The sequence below is a fragment of the Capra hircus genome, chromosome 20, assembly GCF_001704415.2.
Source record: "Capra hircus breed San Clemente chromosome 20, ASM170441v1, whole genome shotgun sequence".
Taxonomy (NCBI): domain Eukaryota; kingdom Metazoa; phylum Chordata; class Mammalia; order Artiodactyla; family Bovidae; genus Capra; species Capra hircus.
This window is the reverse complement of record NC_030827.1, coordinates 65,700,093-65,722,832: the sequence shown is the minus strand read 5'-3', so window position 1 is coordinate 65,722,832 and position 22,740 is coordinate 65,700,093. Positions and strand designations below refer to the sequence as shown.

The 22,740-nt window shown below is 44.0% G+C and overlaps 1 protein-coding gene across 1 annotated transcript in view; it reads left to right on the top strand.

Annotated features, from left to right (window-relative positions):
- The window catches only part of ADCY2 (adenylate cyclase 2), a 462,350-nt gene that overhangs the window by 103,250 nt on the left and 336,360 nt on the right, over positions 1 to 22,740 (top strand). Inside the window, exon 3 of the mRNA XM_018065622.1 lies at positions 19,981 to 20,142. Within this exon, the coding sequence (XP_017921111.1) occupies positions 19,981 to 20,142 (162 nt within the window). The remainder of the gene's footprint in view (positions 1 to 19,980; positions 20,143 to 22,740) is intronic.

The following is a 22,740-nucleotide window of genomic DNA, read 5'->3' as shown; positions in this document are numbered from 1 at the left end:
GGAAACAAGCTCAAAGGAGACGCTTAAATGTGCTGAAGAATTCCAAAAAATTAATAACTCTAAGCCCTAAAATGATGTTACTATTCAATAGAAATTATTTCATGAAGATTACTGATGCTTTTTGAACAGAATCATGGATCTTTTAAAGTGTAAACCCAAGTTATATGCTTTTAAAGAGTATCCAGTTTGAGAAGAAATTAAGAAGTTTTCAGTTCAGTTCAGTTCAGTTCACTCACTCAGTTGTGTCCAACTCTCTGCAACCCCATGGACTGCAGCATGCCAGGCTTCCCTGTCCATCATCAACTCCTGGAGCTTGCTCAAACTCAGGTCCATTGAGTCAGTGATGCCATCCAACCATCTCATCTTCTGTTGTCCCCTTCTCCTCCTGCCCTCATTCTTTCCCAGCATCAGGGTCTTTTCAAATGAGTCAGTTCTTCCCATCAGATGGCCAAAGTATTAGAGTTTCAGCTTCAGCATCAGTCCTTCCGATGAGTATTCAGGACTGGTTTCCTTTACGATGGACTGGTTGGATCTCCTTGCAGTCCAGTGGACTCTTAAGAGTCTTCTCTAACACCACAGTTCAAAAGCATCAATTCTTCAGTGCTCAGGTTTCTTTATAGTCTTAACTCTCGTGTCCATACATGACCACTGGAAAAACCATAGCCTTGACTAGATGGACCTTTGTTGGTAAAGTAATGTCTCTGCTTTTTAATATGCTGTCTAGGTTGGTCATAGCTTTTCTTCCAAGGAGCAAGTGTCTTTTAATTTCATGGTTACAGTTACTATCTGCAGTGATTTTGGAGTGCAAAAAATAAAGCCCGTCATTGTTTCCATTGTTCCCCTATCTATTTGCCATGCAGTGATGGGATGGGGTGCCATGATCTTAGTTTTCTGAATGTTCAGTTTTAAGCCAAATTTTTCACTCTCCTCTTTCATATTTATTGAAAGGCTCTTTATTTATTCTTCACGTTCTGACATAAGGGTGGTGTTATCTGCGTATATGAGGTTATTGATATTTTCCCTGGCAATCTTGATTCCAGCTTCTGCTTCATTCAGCCCGAAATTTTGCATGATGTACTCTGCATATAAGTTGAATAAACAGGGTTACAATATATAGCTTTGACATACTCCTTTCCCGATTTGGAACCAGTCTGTTGTTCCATGTCCAGTTTTAACTGTTACATCTTGACCTGCATAAATATTTCTCAGGAGGCAGGTCAGGTGGTCTGGTATTCCCATCTCTTTCAGAATTTTCCACAGTTTGTTGTGATCCATACAGTCAAAGGCTTTGGCATAGTCAGTAAAGCAGAAGTACATGTTCTTCTGGAACTCTTTTGCTTTTTCCATGATCCAGCGGATGTTGGCAATTTGATCTCTGGTTCCTCTGCCTTTTCTAAATCCAGCTTGAACATCTGGAAGTTCATAGTTCACGTCCTACTGAAGCCTGACTTGGAGAATTTTGAGCATTACTTTGATAGTGTGTGAGATGAGTGCAATTGTGCAGTAGTTTGAACATTCTTTGGCATTGCCTTTCTTTGGGATTTGATTGAAAACTGACCTTTTCTAGTCCTCCAGCCACTGCTGAGTTTTCCAAATTTGCTGGCATATTGAGTGCAGCACTTTCAGAGCATCATCTTTTAGGATTTGAAATCACTCAACTGGAATTCCATCACCTCCACTAGCTTTGTTTGTAGTGATGCTTCATAAGGCCCACTTGAGTTGTTTGAGGGTAGAATAAAAATTGAGAAATAATTTTTAGGAAATGCATTTGCTGATGAGAGACTTATAGAGACAATTGTGACTTGACTTTTAGACGTTGATAGTTTTTTAACCAAAAGAGAGTGTTTTTCTTCTTTCCAATACAAAATGAGTTGAAATTCTCTTCCAAAGGAAGAACAAATGGTGCAGGGGAAGGCAGGTGTAGACTGTTGGAGAGATTGGACCCAATCTGCTTTGAGCTCACCTTCAACCTTGCCTGGCCTGGCCACCGAGAGCCTAAAATTGTCCTCCCAGCTCTCAGGCTGGATGGGTTCCCTGGTGGGTTTATCCACGGAGCAGGAGAGAGATGCACAGCCACCCAATCAGAGCACCACTCCCCCTGCCTTCATTTGGCATGATGACTCCGTGTAGATGCACAGAGTCCCCAGCTATGCTGATTCCAGTGGTGGAAAGAAGGACCTTGCTGCTTGTCTTCTTTGAAGAAAGAATTCAGCAAGATGGTGAAAAATAACAGAAGCATTTACTAGAAGTGAAGTACGAGTGGAAAAAGCAAAATACATGTGAAAGAGCCACACAAGTGAGCTCCGAGTTGCGTGCAATAAGGGCAGCTTAGGTTGCTTATTTAGGGGTTGTTTTCTGGGTATTTTCCTGGCCAGTCAACTCCATGTTTGGTCTCGGTGTGCGCAGACATCTCAGTCAAGATGGAGTCCAGTTGCATCTTCTCCTCCTTTTTGTCCTTCCCCTAGCCTCAGGGCCTTCTGTGCATAGGTGTCAGCTGGGAAATGCATAAGATGGTACTCAGCTGGGACCCAGTGTTCCCAATGATACCCCATTGCAGAGCATTAGCAGGATGCCAGCTACATCTGCTCAACCTGGGGCCTGTCTCCTGCTGCACGGGGTACCCTCAGTAGATGGGGCACTGCCTCGATATGGTGGCTGCACCCAGGGGCCCACATTTCTTGTGCAATATGGTGGGTGCCCCCAGCGTGCCCCACAGTTCTTGAAAGCCAGCAATGAGAAAAGAAGCTGTCATCTATCCATACTCAAGACCACCTGTAGGACCCAGGAATGGAACCCCTGCCTTCCTCTGCCCACCCCTACCAGGCAACCCCCACCTCAAGGCAGAGCAGCCGTTTTCTGCCAGCGCCCCAAGTGTGAGAGCAGGCAGAGGTTCCCTGCTCTGGGCATCCTCATCAGTCGGGAATGATCAACCAGCCGCCCCAGGACAGAGCAGAGAATGGCCCTCCTGTCTCAGACTGCCTTTCTCACCTGGAAGTCAGCTCTGCTCCCCGTTTCCCAGCCAGGGAGGCAGGCTGTGGGCTGCCTGCTTCTTCAGTGTCACGTCTCTTGCCATCTGACCCAAGACTGAGAGTGTGGCCTCCGTGGCTGATGAAAGAGGGTGGGTGGCTGAAGACACAGGCAACCGAGTCTGCAGATCATTCAGGTGTAGACTTGTTAGCGACTGCTGGGTGGCAGGCTCATGTCTTAAGGAGCTGTCGATTTGCACCTGCTCTTCTAGTGTAACTCACCCGTTCATGTTCTTAGCAGCTTTGTGGAAGTCTTGTAGTACAAGAGTAAATGACCCTGGTCTACACTGGCATTCACCGATACCAGTAATGTATAGCACTTGGCACAACTGAAGTGATCCACTGGAGGGCTTGGAAACCAGTAGAACAAAATCCCCTCATATGACTAATCTGTGTCACCTCCAGGCTTTGCCCACATGGTCTCCTCTCCCTGGAATGTTCTTCCCCAAGATAAAGCTGTCCCCTGTCTGCATTTTCTGTGGCACTCCCTGAGTCTCCCATCAGCCATGCCTGTCCTGTTTATCTGGTCCCTAAGAGGCACCAGCTCCATGAAAGAAAGACGAGGCACCCTTTGCCCTCTGATGTATTTGTGTGAAGCATGAAGCCAGGCGCACAGTAGGTGCTTGGTGGGGGAATAAAGGAAATTACACCAGACCTTACTGGACCCCCTAGGTGCTTTTCCTTGTTCTTAGAAATCTCCTGAGATATTGAAAGTGTCCGAGAAGTGTGCTGTTAGTTATGTAACATAATAAAGTACGTAGTCATTACAGTACATGACAACAGGTACACAGCTGATAGGACACAATAAGGAATCAGTCATTGTTTTCTTATATCCCTTGAGAGTGCCTTGGACTGCAAAGGAATCAAACCAGTCCATCCTAAAGGAAATCAACCCTGAATATTCACTGGAAGAACTGATGATGAATCTGAAGCTCTAATACTTTGGCCACCTGATGCGAATAACTGACTCACTGGAAAAGACCCTGATGCTGGGAAAGATTGAAGGCAGGAGAAGGGGATGACAGAGGATGAGATGGTTGGATGACATTACCGACTCAATGGACATGAGTTTGAGCAAGCTCTGGGTGTTGGGGATGGACAGGAAGGCCTGGCGTGCTGCAGTCCATGGGGTCACAAAGAGTCAGACACGGCTGAGCGACTGAACAACGACAGCATACCTCTACGAAGGGCTGAGTCCTCAAGTCACATCAGTTAGTAGCCATGTGCTGGTTTGGGGCTGAGCTCAGAGGCAAGCGAGGGGGGCTGTTGGGGTGCAGATTCTGGTACCAGACTCTCAGGGTTTCAACCCACGTTCTCCTGCCTGCTGTTAGGGGGAACCTGGGCAGGTACTCCTCGTCTCTGTGACTCAGTTTCCTTAGCCATCAGAGGACCCTACTGGATAGAGTTGTCACAGGGTTCTGTTGGCTGTGTGATGTTATGGACATCAGGTGGCGGGCAGTGTGGTCCCCACCTGGGGAAGCCTCGTGGAACTGAGAAGACGGGGCTCGTGGGCACTGTGGTGGGACACTCCAGCCTAGCAGTGGAATAGAGACACATCTTGAAGAATGATCATAATATAACCCATTTGTTTGGAAGGTCAGGATGGTATTTCAGAAGGAGAGAATAGCATGATGGAGATAGATTTTACTAAAAAAGTAGTATGGTCTCATATTTACTTTCCCTGTGGTTCCCCTTCATGGGAGGTTACAAGCCATTAAAAAAAAAAAAAAAGTTTGATGAAAGGCAAGTTTAGTGAGAGTTTCGGCTAGGCCCTTGATGTCGAGGTGCTTTTATATGGAGCTCTATCTCAGCTGCCTTTGCTTCTGGGGTGGAGAGGACCAACCAGCCGGTTTCTGGAAGCAGTATCAGCCCGTGCCATCCAGATCAGTGCCCTTTCCATGATTCCACCTACCTGGCGTTTCCCCTCGTAGATCAAGGGACCCACTTACTAAAGGACAGAGCTCAGGTCAGCTATGAAGCAGGAAACAAAAAGCTGAAATAGACTCAAACACACAGCCAGATATCAAAGTTTACAGACTCTGGAATCGAATACTCTTTAAAATAAAACCCAGTCTGTTTTAACATAAGCATTTTCAAAGTAACAGAATTATGGATATACCCAGAGTGTGAAATTTTCCCATTTCTGTTTAGTTAGCTTTGATCTCTGAAATATGTTGCCTATGTAAGCAATTCGCAGTTACTAATATTTAGGTAGTAATTGGGGAGTTATTCCTTCAAAACTAAGCACTGTCCAGCCAGAATTGTGTGTGGTGCTTTCTTGTTTTTGAAAGGACTTTGTTGTTCTTGGTTTTGTTTGGTCCCTGTGTCGTATCTGACTCTTTGCGACCCCATGGTCTGCAGCAAACCAGGCTTCCCTGTCCTGCACTGTCTCCTGGAGTTTGCTCAGATTCATGTCCATTGAGTCAGTGATGCCATCCAACCATCTCATCCTCTGGCACCCTCTTGTCCTTTTGCTTTCAATCTTTCCCAGCATCAGGATCTTTTCCAGTGAGTCAGCGCTTCGCATCAGGTGGCCAAAGGATTGGAACTTCAGCTTCAGTATCAGTCCTTCCGTTGAATATTCAAGGTTGATTTCCTTTTGGGTTGACTGGTTTGTTCTCCTTGCAGTCCAAAGGACTCTCGAGTCTTCTCTAGAACTACAGTTCGAAGGCATCAATTCTTTAAAGTCAGGCAAAGTTTGATAAAATGTATAGTCTGCTACTGCTGCATTTTATGAATCTGGTGATGGAATCAAGTTTCTTTAAATAACATGAAACATGTCAGAAGTGTGGCATAAGCCCAAATCGTAATAATCCTGAGACTGAAGTACTCCTTGCAAAGACCAGATCCTGTATTAATGTGTTAACATGAGAGCACTGTTGATGGGACAGGTGAGATGGTTTGGATCCTTCTGTGAAAAATAATAATAATAAAAGCCAAATAAAGCAGCTGTGGTCTTCCAGAGTGACACGATCGCTGTAGACCAGACCTGCTCTGAAGACTGTTGTGTAGGAGGATCATGAGGAATCCAGACAGCCACTGCGCTGATCCCAGTTCCAGAACTGAAAGCCCCACGGAGCCAACACAGACACAGAAATAATTCATTTTACAGCTCAAGGATATGCATTCTCCCTTGTAAGATTTTCCTCTTTCAGAAGGAGAGAAAAAGCAAGCAAAGGCATTTAAAACCTGGCGGGTCTTTTTGTGTTAAGTCCCTTTTGTACAAACAGGCTGCTTCAGTAAATGCTGATTTATGGAGGTGTTGAACACACAAGTAGAAAATGGAGTCACCAAACAATATTTGTTTTTAGATGAATAATTCACTCCTTTTCCCCACATGAGTTTTTCTCATCTGAAGCACTGGCCTTTCAGATTAAATAAATATAATGTTTCAAAAGAATATGGGCATGAATATTCATAAAGACCAAAACAGCGAATATAAATAAAAGCCCTTTTACATAACATTTTATGTTTTTATGAAGACCTTATGGGGGTTTTTTGGTTGTTGTTGTTGTTCTTCTAAAATAACATTATTCAAAGTGACTTTCCAGGACACCATATCCTCTATGGAACCACTATTACTGCAGCAGTGATACCGCTTTTCCGAATTGTTTCATGCAACAGTATTTTCCTTTACTAAGTGGAATTAAGGTAGTACTTGCTTATGGCACAACCCATTAGCCACAGATTCAGCCTAGCACAATGGGAACTCCTCGGTACTGTCTTTGTCTAAACAATTGGAGGAACTTTAAAAAAGAAAACAATTTTTTAATAGATCGTTTAAGGCAAGGAGATCCAACCAGTCCATTCTGAAGATCAGCCCTGGGATCTGTTTGGAGGGAATGATGCTGAAGCTGAAACTCCAGTACTTTGACCACCTCATGTGAAGAGTTGACTCATTAGAAAAGACTCTGATGCTGGGAGGGATTGAGGGCAGGAGGGGAAGGGGATGACAGAGGATGAGATGGCTGGATGGCATCACGGACTCGATGGACGTGAGTCTGAGTGAACTCCGGGAGTTGGTGATGGACAGGGAGGCCTGGCGTGCTGCGATTCATGGGGTCGCAAAGAGTCAGACACGACTGAGCGACCAAACTGAACTGAAGGATGTACCCTGAGAAATGTGGCCAGTTCCTACAGATAGAGGATAGCAGAACAGTTCTTGGTATTTCTGTAGATAAGCTATGCCGCTCTGCTGTGCTCAATTGTGTCTGACTCTTTGAGACCCCCTGGATTGTAGCCTGCCCGGCTCCTATGTCCGTGGGATTTCCCAGGCAAAAACACTGGAGTGGGTTGCCATTTTCTATTCCAGGGGATCTTTCCGACCTAGGGATCGAATGCACATCTCTTGTGTCTCCTGCATTGGCCGGTGGATTCTGTACTACGGTGCTACTTAGGAAGCCCCTCTATAGATAAGTCAATGTTTTAAATCTTTGAAGTATACGTACATGCAAAATTTAGGTTATCATAAACTGGGAACACAAACGGTGGAGACCTTATCCCAGTTCCTTAAGGGCCGGAGGTAAAGATAGAATGAAACAGCTGACATGTGAGTAGAAAGAAAAAAGATGAACAAATTAAGACTGCAGTTATTTTTACCCAAACAGCTGGTTTAAAAGGGGCCAGTATGTCATATTTGATTGATTACTTCTATTAATGGAATTGTCTGGGTATTCTTACTTTAACTCCTGCAATTACTCAAAGTGGAAGTGCATTGCTGTCTATTTGGTAAGACTAGCTACTCAAGGCTGTGACTGTCTGTGAGCATATGACCTTATAATCAGCGCTGTTTTAATGGCAGTGTACCGTATAATTTAAACCTGAGAGTTAATGAAAGTGAAGTTGATATAATTGAAATAGGAAAGGTTGAGTTTGTGGTGTGTGTTCTTGACTGTCTGATACCCACTTGCCAGATTAGAAGGACGAGAAGTCCTTCATTCTCAGGGTGAGCTCGTGGTCCATTCTGGTACACACAGAAAGGGAGCCGTGGAGAGAAGAAAATGTTCACAGAGTCACCTTTGTAAAAATACAAGCTTAGAAAGTAGAAATTTACTCACGACCTTCTGAAAAAAAAAAAAGATTTAAAAATCATCAAGGAGCACATTATTTTTTCTAATCATGTATTAATAACTAGAAAGAGTGAGTAGATGATTTCTAATGGACATCATTTTGCCTGATTGGTTCCAAATGAACATGCTGTTTTCTTTCTTTGCATTCAATGAGAAAAATAATTTTCAAGGAAAAGGACTTCCTGGCGTTAGAATGAGCTCTTTTGGTAGAGCAGATGGATTCTCAAGGTTCTTTTTTATTTTGGATAACATGAACACCCCTGACACTCAGAGACGCTCACCTTATGTCGCCCTGTTCACCTTCAGGGATTAGGATGAAGTACCATTTTAGCTTCAGCAGAAAGATCATGGCTTGTTTTTATGTTGCTTTATGACTCTGGGAAAAATACTTAATCCCTCAGCACCTGGATCTCCCTAATTGTAAGATAAGAAAACACTTGTCAAGAGGTCCTGTTTGTCGTGTTTTTTGAGATCATCAAAATATCGATTCTAGGTTGGATGACGTTCTTTCCGTACACTAACAGTTATTTCTGGAAATGTTCTACCTGTTCCCAGTTCTTTTTTCTGTTGTTTCTAAAGATTTTTTCCTGCAATTCCAAGACCTTATGAAGCCTGGGCATTTTGGGAAATGGTTTTCTTAGAAGCCATGCTTACCAATTATTTTGCCAATAGGTTAACATAATAAGTCTTTGGAAGTCCCAAAGGCAGTGACCTATATTTGAGGTTTTCATTAGAGTAGAACATCATTTATGATACCAGTTGCTATATTAGTCAGGTTTCTGCTCTGATAATTCTGAATAACAAATAAATCCAAGTGGCTTGTAGCAGTAATAGCATATTTTCTCTTTCATACTCACCATCTGAAGGGGTGGGATTTGTCTGATCTCTGTTGGCCCTCCCCAGGCTCGGCAGGTAGGGAATATTCCAGATTTTGTTTTAGGCTCAAGTCTATAACCCAGACCCAATTGAAAGAGCTTTGTCTTTCTGGACCATGAACTTTTTGTTGTGGAAAACCAGACATCCAAAAGGGCAGGTAGGGAACTTCACTGGTGTTCCAGTGGTTAAGAATCCACTTCGCAATGCAGGAGACTTAGGTTCAACCCCTGGTCAGGTAACTAAGACCCTCGTGCATTGAAACACCTAAGCCTGCACACCACATCCACTGAGCCTGCGTGCCAGGACTGGAGAGTCTGTGCAGTACAAGGAAAGATCTCGCAAGACACAACAAAGACACATGAACTGAAGCCTCTGAAAGCCTCCATTCTGAACAGGTAGCTGTCACTTCAGCACACTTTCTCATTACTGAAAGTAAGTCTCATGACCAAGTCCAAAGTCAGTGGGGTAGAGATGAATACTCCAGCTACTCATCTCCATGGCAAGGGCGAGGTGAGAAGAAAGAACTGTGTCCGCATCTCCTATGTTAGGAAACTGAGCCTAACTGAGCCAAGTTCAAGGTGCCCTGTGTTCTCGTTGTTACTTTGACCAAGTGACCACCATGCGGAACAAACCTTTAAAAAACTGAAGAGGTGCTCTGGGAAACAGGAGGATGGGGTGGAAACACTATACTGTTTTTCCAGACTCAGGAAACGCCATGCAAACGCTTTAATGACAAGGATGGCGGCTCACATTCAGACAAAGCAGCTTGCTCATTACAGGTGGATTACGGTTGTTTAACTTTATTTGTTTTACTTTTGACTCTGCTAAGTCTTTGTCACTTTTGTGAGGGCTACTCTCTAGCTGTGGTGTGCTGGCTTCCCACTGCAGTGGCCTCTCTTGCTGAGGAGCATGGGCCGTAGGGCACGAGGCTTCAGCAGTTGTGGCATGTGGGTTTAATTGCCCTAAACTAAAGGGCACATGGAGTCCTCCCAGACCAGGGATCGAACATGTGTCCCCTGCATTGGTAGGCAGATTCTTATACACTGTGCCACCAGGGAAGTCTTGTTTTTTTTTAGTTCAAAATAAAATTTTCAGTTCAATTCAGTCGCTTAGTTGTGTCTGACTCTTTGCAATCCTATGGACTGCAGCACACCAGTTTTCCCTGTCCATCACCAACTCCCAGAGCTTGCTCGAACTCACGTCTATCAAGTCGATGCCAGGCAACCATCTCATCCTCTGTCGTCCCCTTCTCCTCCCACCTTCAGTCTTTCCCAGCACCATGGTCTTTTGCAATGAGTCAGTTCTTTGCATCAGATGGCCAAAGTATTGGAGCTTCAGTTTCAGCATCAGTCCTTCCAGTGAACACCCAGAACTGATCTCCTTTAGGATGGACTGGTTGGATCTCCTTGCAGTCCAAGGGACTCTCAAGAGTCTTCTCCAACACCACAGTTCAAAAGCATCAATTCTTCAGTGCTCAGCTTTCTTTATAGTCCAACTCTCACATCCATACATGACTACTGGAAAAACCATAGCTTTGACTAGACGGACCTTTGTTGGCAAATTAATATCTCTGCTTTTTAATATGCTGCGTAGGTTGGTCTGACAAAATGTGGTCAACTGGAGAAAGGAATGGCAAACCACTTCAGTATTCTTGCCTTGAGCACCCCATGAATGGTATGAAAAAACAGATTTTTAGTTCTAAACAAATCAGATTTGCAGACAGATACTGCTGCCTTTATGTGAGGGTCCGGTGGGAAAAGGAGTACAGGAAACAAATGAACAAATTTGGAGATTATCCTTCACTCCCACGGATGTGACTGTTTTAAGAGCAAGGACCGTATATTATCCCTGATAGCGAACAAAATGCCTTGTATATTGTAGAGTTAAATACTGGTGAATCAGTGAATATGTGAATGATGAAGAAAGGAAGAGGAAACATATACGTAGATGGATACCCAGGTCCAAACAAAAAAATGAGAAACAGAAGGGACTGTGGAAGGGAAAATAGGAAACTGCGTTAGTCATCACTGTCTCAAAGTAGGAGCTGAGGGTTTGGACAGACAGGGCTGGCGAAGACAGCAGGCTGCTTTTGTTCCCCTAGGATACCAGGTTTGTTTTTTTTTTTTTTTTTTTTAACATCTTACTATTCTCTTTGTTCATGCTTTTAAAAATGTATGACATACCTCCCACCTATTTTAAATTAAAAAAAAAGGCACAGTGAAGGTTATTGTTTTACTTCTGATTCCATCATTAATCTCTCTTAACTGTGAATAACATTTTCAGCAGAAGAATGAAAGCTACCCAGTGATTCATGATTTCATCAGTACTCTTTGAAGCCCAGGCATTCCATCAAGGAACATAATATGTATTCTTTCCCTTAATAATATAACATTTAAAGAAATGTTTTCATATTCTGTAAAGATGGAGTTGATATGCAGAAAATATTCTTGGCCAAAAATATCTTTGGAAGAAAAATAAAAACTTTCATCATTGAGTCTTCAAGGTGTCCCAGAGTTTTTATCCTCAAGGATGGTCATTAAGGATGTTTTAGAATAGCATAGTTTATTTCCTAGAACTTCTAAGCATATTTTTTGTAGTAAGATGGAGTTCTCCTTGAACTTGGCACAGTTCAGTGAGAGATACAACTTGATGGCTCAAATGGACAGTTCAGTTCCCTCCTCTGAAACGAGAGCTTCCAACTGGAAAATCAGAACAGCAGAACTGGGCAGTGACCACAAGGAGGAAGGTGTGTCAGATGGCCCAGATGTCACATGTCAGCAGTAATTGCTGGCCAGGGGTTTTTGGCTTATGTAGTAGAAGTGAAGCTGGAAATAATTTCTTAAATTGATCTTTATTTTAAAATCAAATTGGTCTGGAGACTTCAAGAAATAAGATCTAGTAACCAAGGTGAAGATGAGTAATTATCCATAGTTCACTGGTTTGTTGATTAAATCAGTGTCTGTTTAGCAGGAGGCTTTGACCTTGTCCAGTGTCTCCATGTGGTCAGCGTACTGGAAATTCTCTGTAGTCATTGCCACAAAAGTGAGAGTAATGCTGACTGCTGAACCCACCCAGGGCCCATCAGATCTGTGTGGCTTCCAGGCATGCCACCTGGTGACAGGGTGAGGATACAAAGTCAGATGCAGTAAACTTATGGGGCTCAAGTGCCCGCTTTTCTAGCAAGCTCCCAGTGAGGCTGCATTCAGGCGCAAGGCCCACAGTTGGTGTAGCAGGTATCTGAGCCCCACAAAGCAAGAGCTGGTTCAGGGTCGTCACTAGTCTGGAGAATAATGGATGTGCCAGGGAGGTTTGCACCGCCCAAAACCGGAAGGACAGTCAGTCAAGACAGACAACGAACTGGAGAGAAGTGGGAAGACTGTGAGTACACCCAGGCAGAAGTCATCAGACACCCACAGGTTAGCACTGAGCACACAGTTAACTGTGAGGAACTGGTTTAACTTTCATGGATGAGGGTCTTTCAGTGTAGCTGTGATGGTTCTCTACTCTCAGGTATCCTTGTTGAATATAAATATAAGGATTCAAATTCTAGTAATGAGAGGAGGTTGTTCAGCAGGGTGATCAGCTAGAGGGTGAATGGGGATGTTATTTTAGATGGGAGGTTGGTGGGCTTCTTCTTGGAAGGTGATGCTTGAGGTGTAAGCCCTGGATGACAAAAAGAGGCCAGTCAAGGGAAGACCAAGGAAGAATACTGGGGGCAAAGGAACAGAAAGTGCAAAGGCCATGAGGTGCTGAAGGAATGTCAGTGGGACCAGTATGGAAGGACTGTGAACATGGGTGATGGGAGTTGGTGAGATATGAGGTGGGGGCTTCAGCCAGGGCAGATCAGCAGGAAACCTTATCAGCATGCCGAGGACTTTGAGTTTTTCTTCATCTTGTAGAAAGCCAGCGGTGGGATGTACACAGAGGAGGGGCGACGGGGTCAGATTGAACATTTAACAGATCCCTTTGATTGCCGCCAGAGTTAGCTGATGCCTCCACCATGTCCTATAACTGTCATTCTTTCTTTGTGACAAGAACATTTAAGATCTGCTTTCTCCATGACTTTGATGTCTGTAATACAGTGTTGTTGACCATAAATGTAATACTGGGCTGTAATACAGTGTTGTTGACTGTAAGCGCAATACTGTGCTTATTTCCCCAGGACCTACTTACCCTTGAACTTCATGTTTTGTGTCCTTTGACAAACGTTTCCCCATTTCTCCACCCCGGCTCCTGGGAACTGCCATTCCACTCAGTTTCTACAAGTTGGAATTTTTACATTCCACCCAGAAGTGATATCTTATATAAACAAAACGTCAGTGTCTGTCTTTGTATGAGTTATCTCACCAGCATAATGCCTTCATGTGTGTATGCATACACATACATATAGGAGATCTGTATATACAGATATGAACCCCTCTCCTTTGGGAAGACCTTGAGAAAGAAAGAGGAAAAAGAGGAGAAAGTTAAACTTGAAAACCAGGCTGATCATGAAAGGGACACTCAAAGAAGCCTTAACACACTGATGCACTAGCACTAAAAATCGGTGACTAAGGATTTCCCAATTAAAGACCGTTTTACACTAAAAATATATTCACAATAAAAAAAATTTAATAGTGACTCAAAGTAATCTTTATGTGTATGATCAAAGGACAAAATAAAAAATACTGGTCTGGGTGAGTTCATGGCAAGGTCAATTGGATCAAGGAAGATGCGGAGATGTCTTTAGAGATGCATGGAGTGAGCAGACGTGAATAGTGTGAATGTGGTTGGGGTCATATTGGGATGTATAATGGAGGTTTTCATGCAGACAGCAAATATTCATGGAACACCTACGAGGTGGCCACCATTGGGGGCCTAGGCACTGGGGTCTCTGCTGTGAGTGAAACAAGTTCCTACCCTTGTGATGTCATATAAGTTTCACTGAGGGAGAAAATGAACAAATTCAGAACTGTTGGTGTTGTGGGCTTCCCAGGTGACTCAGTGGTAAAGAATCTGCCTGCCAGCACCTGAGAAGTGGTAGATGTGAGTTCGATCCCCCGGTCAGCAATATCCCTGGAGAAGGGAATGGTAACCCACTTCAGTATTCTTTCCTGAAGAATCCTATGGACAGAGGAACCTGGCAGGCTACAGTCTGTAGGGTCTCAAAGAGTGTGACGCAACTTAGCAACCACAGCAAAAACAAATAGGTATAAACAAGTAAAGCAGGTGACGAGGACCAGGGTGTGGAAGGAGTGGAGCTGCTGTTTTGTGCAGGGCAGTCCCTGAAGGCAGGTAGGTAAGAGAAAGTGACAGTTGCTTCAGTCGTGTCTGACTCTTCACCACCCCATGGGATGTAGCCCACCGGGCTCCTCTGTCCATGGGATTTTCCAGGCAAGAATACTGGAGTGGTTTGCCATTCACTTCTCCAGGGGATCTTCCCGACCCAGGGATTGAACCCAAGTCTCCTGCATTGCAGGCAGATTCTTTACTGTCTGAGCCACAAGGAAGCCTGGTAGGTAGAATGATACTTGATCAAAGACCTGAGTGGGAAGAGGGAGCCTGGGAAAGGGACCACAGCAACATCCCTGGCAGACCCCAGAAGCAGTCAGGAGGCCCTAGATGCTGGATCCCAGCAAGGGCAGGCGGGGGCAGGCAGAATGGAGGGCAGGGAGGCTGCAGGAGGACGGGCAGGACATTGCCAGGTCTTGGGAATTTCCTCTGAGTGAAACAGGGAGCCGCTGGAGACTGTCAGAGAAATGATAAGAGTCTGTATATGCACTGGGTTTAGAAAGAGATGATATTTCAATGGACCAAGAAGAGACAGGACCATCTGAGAGTGGAGAACGGCAGACCTAGAGGCAAGAGCACCCCAAGCTCACAGTGAGGGGATGATTTGGGTGGGCCGGAGCAGAGGATGCTTCCAGAGCAGGGTGGGGGCGAGGATGAAAACACCTCCAGACCATATGGTTTCCATGTGACTCTGTAATCAGAAGAAACCTTGGAGAGAAGTGTTCAGAGCACAGGGTGAGCCCGAGGAAATGTGCATCTAAGGAAAACATGAACAGACTTCTGCACTCAGAATCACTAGTCCAGCAGTTGTATGTGGGCCGGGTTAAAGAAGGGAGGATGCTGGTGGGAAGTAGACCTGTGAGAGCATTACTTCAGCAGTTGGATAGGGGCTTCCTATCATGTTGCAGTGCTAGTCTGTAAGGAAATTCTGGAGTCGTATGGTGCATCCACTTCTATGGGATACTTTGCTACTGCCTAATAACTAAGATCATGGCATCCACCCCCATCACTTCATGGCAAATAGATGGGGAAACAGTGGACCAGCAGCTGACTTTATTTTGGGGGGCTCCAAAATCACTGCAGATGGTGACTGCAGCCATGAAATTAAAAGATGCTTACTCCTTGGAAGGAAAGTTATGACCAACCTAGACAGCATATTAAAAAGCAGACACATGACTTTGCCAACAAAGGTCCATCTCATCAAGGCTATGGTTTTTATCAGTAGTCATGTATGGATGTGAGAGTTTGCCTATAAAGAAAGCTGAGCACTGAAGAATTGATGTTTTTGAACTGTGGTGTTGGAGAAGACTCTTGAGAGTCCCTTGGACTGCAAATAGATGCAACCAGTCCATCCTACGGAGATCAGTCCTGAGTGTTCACGGGAAGGACTGATGTTGAAGCTGAAACTCCAATACTTTGGCCACCTGATGCGAAGAACTGACTCATTGGGAAAGACCCTGATGCTGGGAAAGATTGAAGGTGCGAGGAGAAGGGCATGATAGAGGATGAGATGGTTGGATGGCTTCACCAGCTCAATGGACTTGAGTTTGAGTAAACTCTAGGAGTTGGTAATGGACAGGGAGGCCTGGTGTGCTGCAGTCCATGGGGTCACAAACAGCTGGACACAACTGAGCAACTGAACTGAACTAATCTGAAAAAGTAAATAATGTATCCACTCCTATAGGCTTGGAAAGATGCCTATGGTGTATATATAGTTCAGTGATAAAAGCAAATTTCAGAGTGATGCATATAAGAGCATCCCACCTAATCCATCACTAAAACCTCTCATGTGCAGGCATGCATGTGTGGAAGTGTGTATGTCTGCGTGTCTCTATGAGCTTGGCATCAGTCAGGACCGTCCAGGCTTGCCACCATCAAGGGTAATGGCTCACTCACATGCTCACAGACCCAGGTGGGTCAGTCGAGGGGCTCTGTCCTTCCTTTGCAAGCAAGACTGGGAGGAGCTCCATCCAGTGTCATGTTTCCACAATTGCCAGGGAGGGAAGGGACTTGGGAAATGGTGCATTTGCTTTTAAAGTTTCCACTCACAAAGGACATGAATCATTTCTGGTTATGCTTCACTTGTCAAAGCAAGTCACATGGCCTCAGCTAATTTCAAAGAGATGCTCAGTGCATCTCTACCATGAGCTGAGAAGGAGGAGAGCTAGAACTGTCTGGAAAAGAGTTATGATTGCCGGGAGTGGGGGGGAAGGGGTGGAATGGGCAGAAGGGAGGAAGGGTACTTTCTCTGGGGAGAGTAGGGAGGGAAATTGGGGAAGAGGGTTTTCTACTGATTGGAAAGGTACTGAGCCTACCTAGTGGCCGTGACAGCAGAGAGGAGCAGTCAGATGCCAGATGCTGGAGTTCAGTACTCAGAAGATTTTCTTTTTTTAAAGTATGTATGTGAAGAATTGTCAGAACTGATTCTCAAACGTTGATGCCTGGATTGATTGGAGAGGAAGGTGTCCTGATTCGAACTGAGTTATATCTGGTAAGAGGAACAGGTTTAAGAACACAAAGGACAGTCTCATAGTTGGTTTGAAATTTGTGGAGCTTGAAAGTCAAGTGGACCTTCAAGGGGAAGATAATGCATGTCTTGCAAAAGGCGGATGCTGGGCCAGAGTTAAGAGAAACTCTCGAAATGATTCTGTTGAGATGAGGGCTGTCTCTTCAGATCCAGTGCTCATGTGGGTTTCTGTGCAGTGTCCAGAACTGGATCAGCCCTCCTCTCCCTTCAGGCTTTGGACAGAGACACATCCAAGGAGAATCAGTGGTGGAAATGTCCCCATGGTAACATGGATCCCAAGTGCCTGCATTCAACATTTTGGAGTTTATACCCACCCACTTTTGTAGGTGTGCCAGATCCATTGTGGTTTTACATATGGCCCTCTTTGAAGTTGTTTTGGAAAGCAGGCTAAAAAGAAAATAGAGTCCTTTGGGATTCACAAAAAGTGCAGACTGTCCTACCGTGGGTCTTGAAATGGTACTAGGCTCTCTCCCTCCAGTCTGCCGAATGCAGCTGGGCATCACTCCCTGAGCTCCCAAAACTTGGCTCCTGTAATGCTGCCACTAAAATCCAAAACTTGATTGAATATGGCTTGCTTAATTGACCTTTAACAGTTTTATTTTGTCATCCAAAAGTGAATCAAAAACCAACCGCCTCTATTTTTTCCATTTGGTTACTGCAGATAAGCTTGCCGCGTGCTTGCATTTCAAAGCTCAAACTGTTAGCAGAGTGTGTATTAATTGAAATCACATTCGAGTTTAAAAGCTGTCCAAAATTAAGCTGTTCAAAAGTTTTGTTAATTTCAAAGAAATACTAAAGTATTTTGCATTAGAAGAAAAACACGTAGTTGACAAAGAGGTTTGCCTTTATAATTGTCAATTTTGATACCTGAAAATATTTAATACCTCTTATAGCATGGCAACCCACTCCAGTATTCTTGCTCAGGGAATCCCATGGACAGAAGAGCCTGGTGGGCTATGGTCCTTAGGGTCACAAAGAGTCAGACACGACTGAAGTGACTTAGCACGCACGTGGGATATAAGGGTCTGGCATAAATCCTACATGTAGAAATACAAATACCTTGACTGAAAGTCTTTCCTGTAAAGTTGCTGGATATTAGGGATTCCAAAGTAGGTTGAACTTTCTCATTGAGCTGGGATTGGGCAGTAGTTGTTTTTCTCATTCTTGAAATAAACTTTCCCCTGTAGCTTAGTGGTTCTCAAGCAGAGGCAGTGTTAATGCCCTGGAAGACTCTTGACGAGGGCAGGAGACGTGTTCAGTTGTCACAGCTTTGAAGGTGGAATGTTATTGGTATCTAGTGGGTCAAGGCCACGGATGCTGCTATCATATCCTGCAGTGCAGGGTCCATCATGAAGAACTGTCCAGCCTCAGGCATCAGTAGTGCCGAGGCTGACGCCCTGCCTAAGAGAATCTGCATAATTACTTTTTGATTGTAAAGCATGTTACCAGGTCCCGTGACTGTGCAGGAGGGGAATCGCACTTGGTGTCCACCCAGGCTTCTCTTTGTTAAATCCAGAGCAGACTTTCGTCCATGTCCTTCTTGTGAATTCACACCATACGAACTCCTGCAGAAGAGCTCTGCCGTGGCTCTCTGTCCTTCCCACTGTGTTGGGCTTCAGGATTCCTTAAAGTAACCTGAGGGCATCCCTGGTGGCTCAGCAGTAAAGAATCCACCTGGCAATACAGGTGGTGTAGGAGACTCAGGTTCCATCCCTGAGTTGGGAAGACCTCCTGGAGAAGGGAAATGGCAACCCACTCCAGTATTCTTGCCTGGGAAATCTCATGGACAGAGGCGCCTGTCCATGAGGCTACAGCCCATGGGGTCGCAAAGAGTCAAACACGACTGAGTGACTAAACGACATCAGAGTAACCTGGGTCATCCTGTAAAAGTGGGACAAGCTCTTTCCTTAGCCTCACTTGCTTTTTGAGTGAAGACCTGTGTGCTCAGCGAAGCTCACCAAATCCTCATGCTCCCTGTTTTTCTGACCTCTGTCTGGTCTTTTTTCCACTTGATTTAGCACCTTTGTATCCCTTTTGATGTTCTGCTGCTTTTGTAATGAAAATGGCCTGTTTTATTACCTACTAAACCATTTTCTTTTCCATTCCAAACTTTCCTCTAAGCTGGTTCACATTGATTCTTTTTTATTGAGGTGACATTCACAGAACATAAATTAGCCACTTTAAAGGAAAGAATTCAGTGGTTTTTAGTGCATTCACAGTGTGTGCAATATCCAGCTCTGTCTAGTGTCCAGAACATTCTCAAGCCGTTTGCCTATTGAGAAGTTAATTCCCATTCCTCCTTGCCACAGCCCCTAAAAACCACCAATCTGCTTTCTGTATATAAATTTACTTATTCTGGATACTTCCTGTAAGTGGAATCATACAGTGTGGGGTCTTTTGCCCTAGCTATGTTCACCTAATCTAATGGTTTTGAGATTCATCCACATTGTAGCCTGTATCAGTACTGTCTTCCTTTTCAGGGCTGAATAGTATTCCATTGTATGCACGGCCCACGTGTCATTTATCCTTTCATTTTTAGATGAGCATTTGTGTCGTTTCCTTCTTTTGAGTATTGCGGATATCCCTGTTATGAACATGTGTGTGTACATGCATTTGTTTGCGTACTTGTTTTCAGTTCTGTAGGGTATACATTTAGGAATGGAATTGCTGGGTCATATAGTAATTGTATGTTTACTCTTTGAGATTCCTTCGGGGAATCACCTCTGAGCTGCTTTATCTTATTAATTTCATGTTCCTGCTCTTTGTATCTACTTCAGCTAACTCCCCACAGGTGGCAGCCATCCATTCTCCTGGGGTCTATTCTTAAAATGCTGTGATTAAAAAAATGTAGAGAGTCCTGGTATGTGTTCAGAAGCACAGATACTAAACCCTGAGAGTTTAGAACCAGCTTTGCATCCATGCCCATGAGGTGCTCAGATTCACCTAATGTCTGCAATGATTTGGATGTCAAAACTGGAAATCCTCAATTTTTGAAAAAGAACCTTTTCTTTCCCCCTCCATCACAATAGCTAGTCCTTTCTTGGGACCCAGTGGAGCTGTTTGCACTTGCCTCCTTGTTCTGTCATCATATTGTTTCTTTAATGGTGGTGGTTCCTGGGGGTCTGTGAAGCCTGTAATGGGAAGGAGAGAGGGGACCTTAGCAACAGGGATGCTCTCTGTGACTCTCACTGCCCTTCTTCCCTACCTGCAGGTGTCGTTCTTCCTCTTCATCATCTTCGTGGTGTACACCATGCTGCCCTTCAACATGCGAGATGCCATCATCGCCAGCGTCCTCACCTCCTCTTCTCACACCATCGTGCTGAGCGTCTGCCTGTCTGCGACCCCAGGGGCCAAGCAGCACCTGGTCTGGCAGGTAGGTGCTCCTCCGCCTCTGCACGGTGACCTTCCCCATCCCTCTGGGGATGGGGGAAGTGCCACACACCTGCCCCAGGTGTGACTGTTGGCTAGTACCTGGCAGGTGCCCTGGGTCTGCTCTCTGACACTGACTCTGAATATTGCTAATGGGTAGCCAGTTCCTCCAACTCTCCGTGGGTGGAATAGGCAGTCACTTAGCAATCGGCACTGGGGAAAATTGGAAATGGCAGTTCCATTTTGCTGATTGATTGTTAAAAGCTGTTATTATGCATTATAATTTAGCACTCTTATTTTTAGAGTGAAGCAACTTATATAATTAAATTCATGATTCCTTCCCATCTCCCTCTCTGAAGAGATATCCAAAGCCCCGTCTTTATAGAGGACAAAAAAGTTCTCTATTTCTTAATCCTCTGGCAAGCCCAAGGACATAAAAAATAGTTCTTAAAATGCTTCAGCAGAAAATTTAGCTTTACTGCTAAATGGCGTTTCCATGAAGCCTTTCTATTTAATTAGTTGAAAGCATTTAAAAAGCCATTTAATTTCCTGTTGTGTACATCTGTAAACACAAGGGGCAGTGGTTTGGGCTGATTCTTAACAGTCTCTTTTTTTAACCTATAAAAAGCATGTTTTATTTTGCTCTGTTGGAATCAAATGTAACAAATGCAGCCTGCGTTCAAAACACAGTGGATCTGAGAGGAGTGGTTATGAACAACAGTGTTGTTGAAAAGGGGATTTTAGACGTGGGTCTCTTGAGCCCTGTGGGTCTGAGAAACCAGTTTGTCCTTCACTTGGTGGCTCATTTTCTTTGGAAACTTGAGGTGGAAATGGAGACCTACCCTTGGGTCTGTAGTAATTGCTCTTAGTTGGGGAGCTATCCAGGGACCCTTTTTCTCAATACTCCTCTCCTAGTGCTCATAACAAACATGCATTAAAAGTAGGCTGAGCATTTGTGAGACGTCCTTTGTGGGCACTGAGTGAGGGGAAAGCTCCTGATTTAGCACTGCGGGTGTCAGCTTCACAGTGACTTGTTTGGATTTTACTAAGAACTGTCTACTCCAGGCAGTGGAGGAAACACTTTCTTCCCCGTGACCGAGCAGAGTAGACACTTACCAGTAACCTGCATTGCCAGAGACACACGCAGCAGCTGGTCAGTAACTAATCAAATGAAAGAAAGAAGGTGGGTGTTTTATGAAAAGAAGAAATAATCCAGTCATGCCTGAGAAGAGGTGAAAGAAATGCTCTTTACCTGAGTTTTGCCTCAGCTTTTACTTGTTTTTTTTTGTTGTTTTGTTTTGTTTTTTTTTCTGCATTTAGGAGCCTCCCATGAGGATATTCATGGGACATTCCTCCCATAAATTCCATTCATTCATCCTCTATTAAGTAGAGTCATTAAGTTCCACCTTAGGTGGTCACATGCAGGTCAGGGTGATGGGTATGTTTTATGTAGGAATGAGTACATAATAATTTATGTAATAATATTATGTAACAATAACAATTTGCTTTGCCAGTTTACACTATAAAAATCACTGCAGGAAAGTCCTGGTTACACAGGCACTGGGGCACACAAACATATTTCCCAGCTCACGGCATCTTCCTGGTCTTGGGTTACCTTGGAACACATCCCTTGAACATTTTGTTCCTGTTTCTTCTGCCTCTTCATGAATCAAGGAAGTGTCTGCTGGTGCAGATGTCATAGAGAAGATATCTGGGAGATGAGGATGGTGATACCTGCCTGTAAGGATCAAATGGGGTTAAGTGATTTGCAAAGAACCTAGCATATTTTAGATATCAAGTACTGTGTTCAGTTTTTTTTAAGCACAGTTATTTTCTTGCATTAGTTAAAAAAAAATATAGTAAGGATGTAATCTTAAGTTTTTATTTTCTTAATTTCCAAAACCAACAAAGAAAAATAATTCTTATCACTGGACAGGCAGAGATAGGATGATTCTAGAATAACAAAAGAATAAAAATTCTTCATTCCGTAGTATTTCATATAAGCATAACATTGAAAGAAACAGAAGAATAAAAGGTCAGGTTTCCATCCCCTCAGAAACAATTTCACAGCGATTTCAAGAGCTGAGAAAGGCAGACTCTGCCGACGGCTTTCAAATGGAAGGTTCATAGGTAAACATCAAAGTAATGAAGTAGAAGAGTTTTAAGTGCATTTGGCCACTGCCAGAAATAGAACCTAAAAATAAAACTGGTTTGAGATGTGAGGAAAATATTTTATGGCCTCCCTTTTATGAAAAGTGTATAAAAGACAGAATGCTGTAGAGTAGATAGTTATATTGCTCTGGAGTAATTGTTTGAAGCAAAACTATTTAAAATAAAGAATATTCCTCTGATATAAAGAATAAGGTACCCATTGATGGGGGCTTCCCAGGTGGCTCAGTGGTTAAGAATCCCCTTGCCAGTGCAGAAGACCTGGGTTTGATCCTTGGGTCAGGAAGATTCCCTGGTGAAGGGAATGGCAACCCACTCCAGTGTTCCTGCCTGAGAAATTCCATAGATATATGAACCTACCAGGCTACAGACCATGGGACTGGAAAAAAGTCAAACATGACTGAGCAACTAAACAGTAACATCCCATCCTTGA